The following is a 15,191-nucleotide window of genomic DNA, read 5'->3' on the forward strand; positions in this document are numbered from 1 at the left end:
GCTTCAGTAGAGACTACATCCTGGAAAACCCTATGGGGCAGTTCTACTCTGCAACGTAGGGTCGCTATGAATCAGAGTTGACTCTGAAGCGATGAGTTATCAATCTAAAGTATAAGAAGCTATCAACTTGTGGTTCAAAACACAAGTCAGAAATTTGAAACTCAGAACCGTACGTGCCTGCACTGCCAATGCCTTCCGGTCAAAGTGAATGCAATTAGTGCACATGGAATGAGGAGGGAGTGAGAACTTGAGAGAGGCTTTTTAATCACCAAAGAGCACATTTCCTCATACCCAGTTATCCCATAGAGGCTACTCAACAAGCTTGTAGGATTAATCTGTTGACACACACATACAGAGTGGAGTGATCTAGGATAACAATTCAGTAAATGTGTCTCTGGTGGCTCAATTCTCTAGCTTTGATAATGGATGTGCATTCACATGGCTCAGTGTATTGAACTCTAAATTTAAGCTTTAAAGAAACTATATGCTGGCTGGTCAAGAAGGTATCATTATCCCCCTATAGCTTCAAACTTTCCCTCCCTCCTGAATCTTTTCCATCCAAATATAAACATACTCCAGTCTTTCCCATCTCGAAACAAACAAAACCAGATCCCCACATCTACCCTGAACTCTGGCCTTTCCAAGAATGTTACCATCAGTTGTGTTTCATCATATTCCACAACCCACATCTGACTCTTCCAGTCCCTGGGACATCACCTTCTTCAGTTTGTTTCTCCTCTCATTTCTCTTACTGATTTCCTCAGCCAGATAATCTTCCTCTTCCTTCCCTTTGCACTCTGACCTCTTCCCCAGGCTACCGTATCAGTGTCATGGCCTTACTCCAACAATCTGTCTATCTGACACCACCTCTGGAGGGAAGTCTGAACTTTTCCATGGGATTGTCTCCCAAGCACTCAAGCTGAACTCACACACTACTCCATTAAACTGGCCAGCATCCCGTGATCCCTGAGTCACTCAGTTCTCAGCCATCTGACTTGCCTCTTAAATCTCAACTTATGAAAACTTATCCAGATTCATAGTTAAATATTCCTTGTAAGAGAACAAATATAAATGAGTATATCTGGCTTTAACTCCTTCTCCCAAGCTCCAGTTTTATAACTCCAAATGCATTTTGGAACTCTACTTGGATTGTGTTCTCATCATTTGAAACTCGTGATCAGCCCTGTACTACATTCAGCTATTCCTCCTGATCTCCTAATTGTTCATTTTCCCAACTAACTGAATGAGAAAATTAATGACAGTCTTGCCTAGGTTGTATATCTAACTGTGGTCCCAGGTATACCCAGCTTTAGCCCTGTGCCATGGTCCCTTACTCAATCCTGAACCCCTGAAGAAATCCAGATATTCCACAGCCCGCACTTTACACAGCTCTTGGATTGAAAACAAACTTCTATCCTAGAGAGGGCTGGTTACTGTATCTGCTTATTGCCATCTGACCTAATACAAACACTACTTAAATGTTTCATCACTCTATAAAAAAATTAACAACGTGGTAGGGTTATAACATTTATTCAATTCTTCCCATTTAGCTTATTATTTTGAAACGTTTCTAAATAGTCTCACCTCACAACTCCACACCCTAAAGCTTCCTGGCCAATCTATCCATATCTCTATTGTTTCATTTCCTCCCCACCCAACTCCTGAGTGAATGCTAAACTAATTTAAATCGGAAGAGCAGGGCAAGAGATAGCTTGTCTACAAAACCAAAGCAGAGAGGGGGTCCATACAGAGCTGACAGCTTCTATCTACTCAGACAACTTGCAAAAACTTCAGCTATTATCAGAACAGACCTCTGAGATCTGAGGCACATTTTGAGGCATCTCTACCTTTTAAAGGTTAAATTATGTACATATTACAGACCCTTGTAAAATCTCTTCATTGCTTCTCTATCAAATGGATGGGTATGAAAATAATTACTATAGATCACAAATAACAGAGTTAATCTATTCTCTCACTCTCTAAAGAAGTATTTAAATGTCTACTTTTAGTCCTAGAGTAGAGAAGTATCTTCCCTTTACGAGTACTTCTGATAGGCAAATGTCTCCAGTTTTTAACAGCAGCTGATTAAATATTTCAAGTGAACAAAAAGCAATGATTTATATGTGCAAAATGAGTTATTCTTGAACATAGTCATCTCTCATGTTTGCCCTTCTCATTCACTCACACACACATACACACACACGCACACACACATCTCCCTTGTTGTTGCATTTAGTGTGCTGGCTGAGCAGTTAAATTTATTAAAATCCTCTTTTCCAATGGACTGGCAACTATTGCTTTGGAAAGCAGAATTCTAAACCTTTCTCCCACACCATTATTCGGACACGGAACAAGGCTCTGTGCCTGAGAAAACAGAACAGAACAAAACAAAACAAAATATCATCCAAGCAAATTAAGTATTTTGAGGAATGCAGTGAGATATTCTGCCAAACTCACAGGCTCTGATTTGTTTCTGGAAGCTCTGATTATAACACTATAGTTACATCATAAAGTCCTATTATCATTCTTCCACTAAAATACCAGTACTTCTATAATTATAGGCAAAACTAGTTAAGATTTTATGGGAAAAAAATGAATATAAGATTTTATACTACTGAAACTGAGAGTTTCAATTACATCTCTCTAGTTTTTTTTTTTTTTTTTCTGGTTTTAGGATTTTGGAATGTGTATGTCCCGGGGTGGCACAAGAGTTTGCAATCAACTGCTAAACTAAAGGTTGGCAGTTCAAACCCACCCAGAGGCTCTGCAGAAGAAAAGCCCTGGTGAACTACTTCTATAAAAATTACAGCCAAGAAAAAAACCCTATGGAGGAGTTCTATTCTGTAACACATGGGGTTGCCATGAGTCAGAATCGACTTGATGGCAATGGGCATGGTTTTTTGGTTTTAGCTGTCTGAAAACCATATGGAAAAACGAGAAAACTTGAGGTTGGGAGGCAAGAGCTCTGGGTTCCAGTCCTGCTGGGTCTCTTTCAATTTTTCTTAGGCCCCCCCAAAAACAAAAAACCAAACCTGTTGCCATTAAGTCAATTCCAACTCATAGCAACCCTATAGGACAGAGTAGAACTGCCCCATAGTGTTTCCAAGGAGTGGCTGGTAGATTTGAACTGCTGGCCTTTTGGTTAGCAGCCAGACTCTTAACCACTGTGCCACCAGGGCTCCTCTTTTAGCCCAAACATGAGTATTTCCTGAGTTTTAACCATTTGAAATCCTTTTTATCTCTCCATAGTCTCTCCCTTGAGGCTTTTAACCATTCTTGAGGTTTCTACCACAATGTTTATGGAATATTAAAGAACAAGTACCCATGTCCCCCAGTTTATACTCCGTACTCACTTCAACATTTACTGAACTCATATTATAAGCCAGCACTGGGCTGGCTACTGGAAATAAAAAGACAAGTAGACAAGTAAGACAGTCTTTGTCTTTAACAAGATTACATTAGAATGCCAGAAGACAGATGGTAAAACAGATAAACTTCAACATAACTTTGTATGTGGGGGATGCTGTGGGGACCCATAGGAGGAGGAGTAGTTAGCCCAAATTGGAGCATCAGGAAATGAAACTTGATATGAGTGCTGGGAAAATGTGTAGAGGTCAAGAAAGTAAAGAAAGCTATGAGAACATTGGAAGCTGTGGGGAGAAAACATGCAAAGGTATTTAGATGTATTGCATAACCATGTGTGTAGGGACCTCTAAGAATGTAGTAAAACCACAACTTCCAGTGAAAGGAGTTGGGTTAGGCTTTGTAGGTAATGAAGAGGGAGGTGAAGGGGAGGTAACGAGGTCAAGTAAAAATACTTTCACCATTTTACCAGGGTTCTCAAGAAAAAGAGAGGGCAGGGCGTATCTGAATCACCAGTAGGCTTTTCAAACCATCCTTCTCATCCCCTTGAAGGCTGTGCCCCACTTAGACTGTTTCCCAGAGAAGCATAGCTGTGTTCTTCATATTGGTGAGAGTTATGTCCTACTCTCCTGATACGCTGTTGTAAGAGACTGCTATGCTATGAATGCAAGAAAAAACCCACCATGATAGGGAGGAAGGAGGGATCTAAATGGGAGACGGAGAAAGTTCCCAGAGGTAAAAGAATAGTTGAAAGAAGGGGAAGTGGAGAGGACCAGTAAAATAAGTACTTGGCTTAAGTCCATCGACAGGTTCAAATGCCTCTCAGTGAGAGTGTTAGTATCCCAAGCTCAACAAGTCTGAAACCAGTTCATCACTTTATTTTTGATAATAGTTTGTTACTCAGGAGCTGTGGTGGTTCAACAGTTAAGTGCTTGGCTGCTAACTGAAAGGTTGGAGGTTCAAACCCACCCAGTGGCTTCGAGGGAGAAGAGACTTAGCAATCTGCTTCCATAAAGCTTATGGCCAAGAAAATCCTAGGGGGCAGTTCTACTCTGTCTGCTATGAGTCAGAATTGACTCAAAGGCACCAAACAACAACAAAATGCAAGTGTGTAAAGACAATCAGAGCCAGGTGCTTAATATTGCCAGTATTCACGGCAGGTGAGAGGGCACCTGGTTTTATATAACTTTAACTATGATATTTTTCCATTATGGGGAGAAGAGAACATATAATTGTCAAAGTAGTATATACTGTATATAAGATGATGCCCATCAGAGAAACAATATAATCTGGGCCATACCCCAGAAGTGCAGGGCATCCAAGGTGGTCTCTGGATTGGTCCTTTCCTATTCTTCCATTCTCATCTTTCATAATTCAGCTTCTCAGCAAACTGTTAATGGCTCTCTGAACAAAACACATCAATTCACTTGACCCCTTCAGCCTAAAATGCCTCCCTTTACTCTCAACCCCCTAACCTAACTAACTGTTCCTTATCTTTGGGATATCCATCAGGCATTGCCTTCTCCGGGAAGCTAGCATTCCTCACTCTTCAGTGCTCCTTAGTAATGATGATGATAACAGCAGCTAAGATGTAGAGAACACTTCATCTGTGCCAGGCTATGTTATAAGCAGTATGCAGTATCAACTCAACTCATCTTCACAATAATCCTACCAAGTAGGTGCTAATAATATCCCCATTTCACAGATGAAACACTGAGGCACGAAGAGATTAAGTAACTTTCCCAAGGACACAACACTGTTCAGCCAACATTTGTAAAAATGATAAAGCCAGTATTTGAACCCAAGCAGTCTGGCACCAGGGTCTGTGCCCTAATCACTAGTCTATACTGTTTTTATGTGATTAAAAATGAGACTGATTCTTGCTACTGCAAGGTATACAACACTCTTGACTGTCTTGTTAGGCATTTATGCTCAAGGAGATGCTAGGATTGGAAGTGCATTTCTCTATAAATACTAAATCCATAATATCAAATACTTCTGAAAAGTATAAAATATCTTTCAAAAATATCTTGGTTGAAACTTAATTTTTTCAAAAATATGTAACTATAACTGGCACACCTAAAATACATTAGGATTTTTTTTTTTATGATAAGAAAAACGTACTAGAGTTTCATGAAAACCCTTGGCAATTTGAATATTATATGATACTAAATTACACTATAATTATTTCAAAGGTCAAGAATCTTAAACATTTAGTCTTAAAATTCTCTACCTGGGTGATGCGATCAGAAAACTAAAGTATGTATGAAAATATTTAATTATACAAAACAAGTAGAAATCTACTAATTTAATAACCTTTAAATCAAATGTACAACATTTTCCCACATGGGCATTTTCTTCCCTCTATTGCATAAAAGGAACTTTTGGAAAGAGCACTTTTTAATGAATCTGAGCACACTTTTCTTTTCCCACGCTAGTTTCAAGGAAGAAGAGGATAAAGTGGTTTGGAATACAACACGATCATTTATTAACTCACTGGAAATTCTACAAAGCTATTGTGCTGGGAGCCACTGGACATTTAAAAAAAAAAAAAAAAACAAAAAGACGGTGACTCAGACCCTCTAGTCTTTTAAGGAATTTATAGTCTAGCGTGGTAGGATCACTGACACAGAGCACAGGTGTAAAAACTCTTCTTGAAATTTTAGTAGGAAGGGCTTCAAGAAGGGAAATGTATATCGATAGGAAGGTTTCCTGTCTACCTACAGTTGTAACACCATCAGCATCCACTGTGACATCAGACTGGCCAGTAAATTACTGTTTTTCTCAGAGAACTTTAATAAGGCAAAATAGTACAGTGGTTAAGAACATGGATTCTGGAGCCAGACTGTCTGGGCTTGAATCTCAATTGTGACATGTACCAACTGACTTCAGTTGGTTCACTTAACTCTTTGTGCCTCAGTTTCCTCACCTAAAATTAGGTAATTACATAGAGTTAAGAGTTAGGTTTAAGAGAATTACAGTGTTGTTGGGAGGACTGAACGAGTTCACGTGAGTGAGGAGGTAGAACAGTGCCTGGTGCACTGAAGACACTCTCCACGTGCATCAATGTAGCTTCAAAAGAGACTGTGATGATGGTATGACGATTTGCACTCAGGTTTAGACAACCCACAGTGAAACACATGCTAAAACATCTGTCATCCTGCAAACTCAGTCATGTGGCTTGTTCAATCCTTACTTCTACTTAAGCAATGGCCCACGTCTTAGTAGTGTTTCCCAAGCTTGGGCAGCAGAAAGGCCCTTAGCACTCTTAATGGAACAGTATGAAATATTTAAATATTTAATCCCATCATCTGAACCAGAAAAATATCTGTCTAACTTGTCAATATTACTGATGTGCAATATAAAAATCACAAACACAAGCACTGTGTACCCAGAAAAACTATACATCATTCAGCCAGGCAGAGTGAGTTGTTTTTGAGGTTTTTCAGTTAATATTATTTTGTTGTTTGCTCAGTTTGCTGCCAGAAGTCCAGGAATAAATGATGTAGACTTAAGAAAAATATGAAAGAAAAAGAAAAAACTGAGAAGTTAGCCATCAAATCCTCCTATTATTATTGCTTAAAAAAAAAAAAAAGTAACTCCTATCTGTTTTTATTTGTGTAACAAATCATTCTTGTCCAAGACCTACTATTCTCATATATCAACCACGTGCTGTCCAGTGGATTCTGACTCATGGCAACCCTGTGTGTGTCAGAGTACAAATGTACTCCATGGGATTTTCAATGGCTGATTTTTTAGAAGTAGATCGACAGGCCTTCCGAGGTGCCTCTGGGTGGATTTGAAACGCCAGCCTTTCAGTTAGTAGCCGAGCACTTAACCACTGGCGTCACCCAGATGCTATCCTTGTTCACCAAAACCATTTCTAATGTTGACCTGTTCTGCTCAGCAAATTTTAGACTTCTCCTCAACCAGGGATCACATGTTCTGTACAGCGAGAGACCTTTCCTGATAGTGAAGCAGTTTTGCTGTAAAAAGGGAATTGCAGAATCTCGGAGCCAAACCAAACTTTGAAGTTCATCTAATATAAACCCTTCATTTTGCAGAAAGATCAGGCCCAGAGAAACTCAAATCCCCCAGTTAGCTGTCTACCAGCTTAGTGTTTTTTGCTCATTACAGACCGCTGCCAGAAAGTAAACTTCAAAACTAAAAGTCAGAAGAAACAACAAAATTTTATGGCACGACCTTAAATAGCAGCAAAAAAACATGACGCAGTATAATTTTGATAAAATTCTGAGGAAATATGAAATAGGACAACAGAATTTTAAGCAGTAAAAGAAACCTCCATTGGCGAAATTCTATAGCCTAGTAGCAGCACTGTGGATAGGACGTACTTCCCATGTCCCCAGCTGAATTGGGGCAGTTTTTGTGATAGGAGTAGGGCTATGTGGGACTTCCCTCATCAGATCTATGGTCTGTCACAAGTGCAAGTGTATGTGTGTGATTAGAGGGACATGGGGAGGGAGAGAGAATGGGGGGAGAGAAAGAGGAAGAGCGGAGAACTGTATCTCACTGGTGTACTCTTAATTTTTGTCCTCTTTCATGTTATTTATAAAGCTGCACTCAGACATAGCATTAAAGTAAGAAAATAATGGAAATTTTTATAAAGATTCCATAAACTACTTCAAGTTGGATTCATATGCAAATGCTACCATTCTCTAACATTAAAACGAGTAAACATGCAATGGAAAACAAGAGGTTAGGGGTGTAATAAGTAAATTCAAATGTATAAAACAAGTAGATTTCACTTGCATTATTTCACCCAGTCACCTAGAAGCCAAGAGCCTCTAAAGAAAATTGCATTGCCTTCCCAACTCCTTGGAGAGACCGTTTAGTTAAGAGCCTACCTACGCTCCTGAGATGACCATACAGCTTACATGTCAAACTCATTTTAAAGTGTCAATCATGTCCTTTTCAATCTAATTAGTTTGGAAAGTAGTGTCACTGACCTAGAACTATGCAGACTATTTATTAACATATCATTTGATCCAACCTAACGCTTTTACCTCAGTTGAGTTTGAGACACCTGTAGCCGAAATGTAATATCCTTTCCTCTATTCATTACCGGTAACTCTCCACACAATTTCCTATTTACAGCTCAATTTATCTCTATGAATAAGCACGGCCAGCTTCACAGAGGCATCTCACAGAATTTCCCTTATTTAAGACTTCAGGGCAATTAAAATAAGAAGGTAAAGGGATTCAGGAAAAAATTATCTATCTATCTACAGGTATATAGTAGATTTGAGTTTTTAAATACTCAGAATTGTTAAAGGGCAGGGAGAGATAGAGGAGAGGAATATGAATACACTAGTGAAAATCTGGGACCTTAAATATGAGAGGAGGCTTTTAATACAGACAACGAACCATATAAAAGGAAGCTGCAGACTAACTGTCATCACATGGGTATGTTTTATAATAAAGAAGAACTTCGTCAGGTTCATAGCATTTAATCTGGCATCAGCCAGGCCAAGGACAGGATTAGGTTGAACTGGATGAAGTAATAACTAGCTTCCGTGAGCTCAGAGATCACAGCCAAGTGTGTCTAAGGGAGGCGCTAATGGACAGACCATGGAGAGCTTGGAATCTAGAATCCAGCCGTGGACAGGGCTGACGGGGGAGTGGGGGTGGCGGCATAGTGGCTGCAAGATGCTGGTCGGTCAAGCAACAGAGATCACCTGGCCTACTCTCTGGCAAGAGCATGAAAATTTCCAAGTCTTTTTCCAGTTTTAGCTTTGTGTATTTAAGAACCGATTTGCAAGACAAAAATACAAGCCAGTAGTCTTCACTTTGAACCATAGAATAGCATACTGCATCAGGGAAGGAAAAATACTCTCACACAATCATATACGCCAACAAAATGTTGGATTCATATTTTTAAATATGGCATTAAAAAAAGAAGTTACTAGCAGTTATATTTAAAGTAATGACAATTCACTCTAGAAGATGATATCTAAAAGCCGGATGTCAGCAGCCAGCGCTCTTTTCTATCCTATGCTTTCCTTTGGGGAAGGTGAGTTGCATTTTATCAAAATTCCTGTTCATGTAAATATAAGCAAGATTCTTCAATGATGTTTACTTCATCAAATAATTACTAGTAAATATGATTTTACATCAGCTTCAAGAAAATATGCACATATAGCAAACTTACCTTCAGGCGAAGAGCCTGTCTTTTGGGAAAAGACGGCATTTACTTTACTCTTCTTACTGATATCACTGTTCACAGACAAGCTGGACTGAATTTTTCTATGCATTTTTTCAGAAACGGGTGCGGAAAGCTTGTGATTGTCTGCAGATACATGTTTGACCCCATGGTGAATTCCATTCCCATTGCTCAGACTTGTGTGGCCGTTTTTTATCTTGCTTATTTCCTCCTCACTCGACTCCTGTGCTGAAGTTTGAAGCAGGGGCAAGCGCTGAGGTTGGGCTAAATTGAAAAACAGGAAAAATGTATTCAGTTAAATACATTCAGTAAAAGTTTTTTTTTTTTTTTTTTGGATTTTAACCATGATAGTAAAAATGAAGAAGAGAAAAAGAAAATACAGTAAAACCTGTGAAAACCGGAACTTGTGTGTCATGAATTGAATTATATCCCCCCAAAAATGTATGTATCAACTTGGTTAGGCCATGATTCCCAGTGTTGTGTGGTTGTCCTCCATTTTGTGATTGTAATTTTATGTTAAAGAGGATTAGGGTGGGATTGTAACACCCTTACCAGGTCACATTCCTGACCCAATGTAAAGGGAGTTTTTCCTGTGCCACCTTTTACCTCTCAAGAGATAAAAAGGAAAGGGAAGCTAGCAGAGGGACAGGAGACCTCATACCACCAAGAAAGCAGTGCCATGAACAGAGCGCATCCGTGTGCAGAGAAGAAGCTCCTAGTCTGGGAGGGGTCAGAGGGGGGGCTAAGATTGATAAGAAGGCCAACAGAAACAGAAAGCCTGGAGCTGACGCCCTGAATTTGGATTTTTAGCCTACTTTTTTTTACTGTAAAGAAATAAACTTCTCTTTGTCAAAGCCATCCATTTGTGGTATTTCTGTTATGCAGCACTAGATGACTAAGACTGTATAAGGTAGAAACCTGTCAGAGAAGGAAAACGAAAACATTTTCCACTAAAATGAATGCTAGAAAAGTGGTCAGACTACACTCTGTCAAAGGCAGACAACTTGAGAGACCCAGAAAAAGAAGGCAGTCCTGTCAAGTTCCAGGTCTCAAAATGTCACTGTATTACTAGGTGGGTTTTTTCTAACAAATATGGACACTGCTGTTGTTAGGTGCTGTGGAATTGATTTCAATTCATAACAACCCTATAGGAAAGAGCAGAACTGTCCCATAGGGTTTTGTAGGCTGTAATCTTTATGGGAGCAGATCGCCAGTTCTTTCTCCCCAGAAGTCTCCGGGTAGGTTCAAAACACCGACTTTTTAGTTAGCAGCCAAGCACTTAACTGCTGTGCTGCTAGGGCTCCTTAGTATGGACATCAAACCTAGTACGGACATAGAGAAAGCATAATTAATAATTACAAAAGGAAAAAATTGAAGCTGGATTGTCAAAGGTAACTTTGAGTGAGGGATATAACAACAGCAGAGGAATGCTTTTTTTAAAAGAAAATTTAAATTGGAAACCTGAAAAAGTAATTCAACACTCATCCAGCAAGCATTGATGGTTTTCTTTGTGCCAGGCCCCTCTTCTGGGTGCTATAAACACAACAATATTACCTAAATACCCCTGGCAATGAAAAATTACTCAGTTTTTGAAATCTTTCGAGATAAAAAGAAAGGAGCAATGAATTCAGGTATTTGAAGCTCAACAGCATATAGAAGAACACACTTTCAAAAATAATTCCATTTTAAATCCTGGAAAAGAAAATCTTTTCTATGTTTATTCTTTAATACGATTTAAAAATAATCCAATCGTGAAAAGTTGGGACTAGAAGGGAACTTCTTTATGTGGGCATTCTAGTGGCGCAGTGGTTAAGAGCTGCAGCTAGTAACCAAAAGTTCAGCAGTTCAAATCTACCAGGCACTCCTTGGAAACCCTTTAGGGCAGTTCTACTCTGCCATACAGGGTCACTATGAGTCAGGATTGACTCAAAAGCAATGGGTTGATTTTGGTTTCCTTAGTTGGATTAAAAAAAAAAAAAAAGTATCTACCAAAATTAAACATTAATATTTCAGAAGTACCCCGATTTTGGTCAGGACCAAGAAATGAATGCCCACCTTCACCCTTCTTATGCAATGCTACACTATAGGTCCTGGGGAAAACAGTAAACAAGAAAAAGAACAGGTCAGAGTCCTGGAAAGGAAGAGAAAAATTTTTTGAGATGTGCCCATGATTTCAATGGTCTGGAGAAAAATCTAAGAGATTATAATTCTGAAAAACTGTATTAATTCAGCAAGATCAATATACCAGGAAGGTGATCTTCTTAACATGGGCAGTGGAGAAGGCGTTTGCTGGTCTTGGTAGTGGGGTGAAGCTTCCGGTGTCTGCTCCCAAGCAGTGGTGTAGTAGAGGGGCTATCATTAGAGAAGTCCCACTAATGGGGACAATCCTTGGCTGTTGAGATCTGGGGGATTCTATGTGTTGCTAATAAATTTATTTTCTATTTAAATTAGCCAGGAAGGATTCTGGTTTTTTGCAGCTAAGAACCCTGCCCTGCCCCCCTCCCCAAAATTAATCTGTTTACATTGGTTAAGTGATGAGATTATTACTAAAAATCACCCTCTACCTTGCATGTATAGATAAGTAAAGCTATTAATCATACCATCTCAGCAAAAGCAAGAAAAATTTATGATACAAATTTTACTCTATAATTTCTTAGAATTTTTAAATCTAAAACTGCTGTTTCAGTTAGTCTTCCTTTCCGTTTATGGTTTTAAAATATAAATTGAATCTGAATACCAAGAACTCTTCTAACTAAAAAAATATTGCATGCAAAGCTGTCATAGTCATTGATGTATGTCTAAAAGGACTGAATACCTGTGGTCTGGGAACTGGCTAAAACTTGGTTCAGATTTTTGACACAGACAGTTTGCATGTGAGTAAATCTTTGGCACACCGCTGTTTAGTTTTTGTTCACATAAACTATGTATCTTGGGGGAAAAACATTTTAATATATCAAAACATTCTATTCATGAATGTGCATATCATAAGAAAAAGAACAGATGCTTTTTTTTTTTACTTAATAAGCAAAAACATGCTTTCATATTAAAAAAATTCATATTAGGTCTATTAAAATTAATACCTGATTTATAAAACTAATATATGAAATCCTCTCACAATTTTTCAGTTCCACAGTGATAAACAAAGGGGGAACAAGTGCCTAAAAAGTAAGTATTTGGGAATACTATAAAGTAACACTAGTAAAATTTATCAAAATATTTTTATCTTTTCTCCTAATTTCTTACTTAAAAAAAAGGAAAAAAGAAGAAAAGGTTACTTGTCTGTTTAGCAGCTGTGTATGCCCTTCTCATAACTAAAATATGCAATCAAGGCATCTGTAAAAGGAGATCTATTTCTTAAGAATGTGCAACTGTTTGATTTAGAGATTAATTTGCTGTTCCTGTAACCTCTTGTATCAACTAGAATGACATCATAATGACTGCTATTGAGCATAAACCTAGTGATGCATATGTATTTAAAGGGATGCCAAAGAAGCCAGTTAAGCCTAACTTGGTGTTCCTTCCAGGGTGCTTTCCAGTAATCTCACCAAATAAATGAAATGTTCTAGGGCCACTTCTTCTCTGAATAATTCACGCAATCTGAGAGCCTGGTGAAGTCGAAATGTCATTGACCAATGCTCGGAAGATGACTTATCAACTCAAAAATGTCCTGTTGTATAAATTCTGAATTACTACATAACAGTTAAGTATGCTCAATAACTAAAAATAAGGGTGGAAAAAGACAACTGTGTCTTGCCACCAAATTCTAAAATTGACAGATTTGACCTTTCTCTGCTATCAAAATTGACTATTTGCAAATTACTGTATATGGTGGGAGTGATATTCTACCACATCCTTAACAATTTATCTACATTTCAATCTTCAAAATGATATCTATTTCTGGTGGCAGTTAAATGATAGTACATTCATTCTTGTTTCCCTGTTATCTAATTATTTTTACCAACATTTGTATTATGGTCAGGTAACCAAGTATTATCTTTTCACGTCAGTTTTGAACACTAAAACACAACTTCTTAGTTGAATGATTTTGCTAGATGATTTTGCTAGATGTACACAGTACATAAGTCTAATAAAAACTGGATAAACCCTAAATATACTTGTTATCTGAACTGATACTTACATTAACTTTAGGGCTAATTTTTCAAAAGGAAGAGTTGAATCTTACAGTAAAATTACCATTGCAACCACGCAAGAAACATACGATTTTATTCCTGAGTAAGAACAAAAACGTCCAACCAATTAAGCCACAACTACATAGCTTAAAACAGAATTTTTTTCCTTATTGTGTAAAAGTTGTGTATGGCTTTAAAAAAAAAAAAAAAGCACGCTAATAAGAGAGCGACACAATGCTTCTTAAAACACAAGTGACGCCTAGGGACTCTCGCTCTCCCTTTAATGATCCACTGCTCTCATTCAGCTGTCTTTCTTTTTTCAAATCTTTACATATGTGACAGCTCTCCAAAGTAGACCATAGACCATCTGGCATTTTCAGAGGTGTAACTTGTGCAAATTCAGCTCTATTGGGAGCACACTGCTATCTTCCGCCTGCGTTATAAAGGGACAATAGAATGTAGAACTTATGAGTTGTTTTGAATTATTCATTTTTTTGCCTGTATATTCAAGAAATTTTACAAACTCTGCATTTTGTACTACATAATCACATGCGTTAAAGGTACAAAGAAACTTTTTGACACCTCTTTTCTACAGAAAGCTGCCATTTTGTTTGATATGTGAACATTCAGCGTCTGTTATATCATTCTAAACAGGATGGGTGCTGTTACAAAAGACCCCATTTTAAACTTCCTCTATGTGAGCAAAAAAAAAAAAAAGTATTCTTGATATTCAGTAACGAATGCAATACACATCAAAATTTCAAATACCAGTTATATGAACATTCAGCATCCTCCAACCTGGATCACATTGGTCACCGCTTACCATATGTGTAAAGATTTTTTTTTTTAAACCACTGCTCACACAATGCAGCATGATTGTAATTTTAATATCCATGATGAGTAGTTACAAAGGTCTTAAGAAATGCTGTGCTCTCTAGGTTCAAATGTTTTCAATCAGAAAGAAAACCCATAGAATTAGGTCTAGTGATTTTCAATAAGAATAATAAATAAGGGAGTAATGAGTCAATAGCATGAACTTCTTTTGATAAGAAAAAATTTTTTAAACTAGGTGATATTGTAGCCAGTAATTTTTTTTTTTAATAACTATACTCAAAACTGCAGCTGCTGCAGTAGCAATATAAAGCAATATTTTTCTGTGGCATATAATCTATTAGTATGTGCAAATTATCTTCAGTCACTGGTCTCTTTTGCACAAGTAAGATTTAATAAAATTACAAAAGAATTCTCATGCCTTTTACTCAGTTTAAATGCTTGTTGTATACATACTCAGAATCAAATTTAAATGCTTATGATTTTAAATTGCCACTAACAAAATGATCAAAATAGAATATGAAGGGGGTAAAGACTTGGTGTGAATGTGAACTGCTCCTTCCGTAGTTACAATGGGCTCAAACACTGCAGCGTGAGGATGGGCAGGATCGGGCAGTTTTTTGTTCTGTTGTACATAACCAACTCGACGGCACCAAACAAAAACATAGTTATTCCTTCCATAGTTA

General features: G+C 37.9%; 1 protein-coding gene across 4 annotated transcripts in view; it reads right to left on the minus strand.

Annotated features, from left to right (window-relative positions):
- MDFIC (MyoD family inhibitor domain containing) overlaps positions 1-15,191 on the minus strand; it is a 114,593-nt gene that overhangs the window by 22,533 nt on the left and 76,869 nt on the right. For all 4 annotated transcript variants that reach the window (XM_049893225.1, XM_049893228.1, XM_049893227.1 and 1 more), the window contains exon 4: positions 9,533-9,808. In XM_049893225.1, the coding sequence (XP_049749182.1) occupies positions 9,533-9,808 (276 nt within the window). The remainder of the gene's footprint in view (positions 1-9,532; positions 9,809-15,191) is intronic.

This window comes from Elephas maximus, chromosome 8, assembly GCF_024166365.1.
Source record: "Elephas maximus indicus isolate mEleMax1 chromosome 8, mEleMax1 primary haplotype, whole genome shotgun sequence".
NCBI lineage: Eukaryota > Metazoa > Chordata > Mammalia > Proboscidea > Elephantidae > Elephas > Elephas maximus.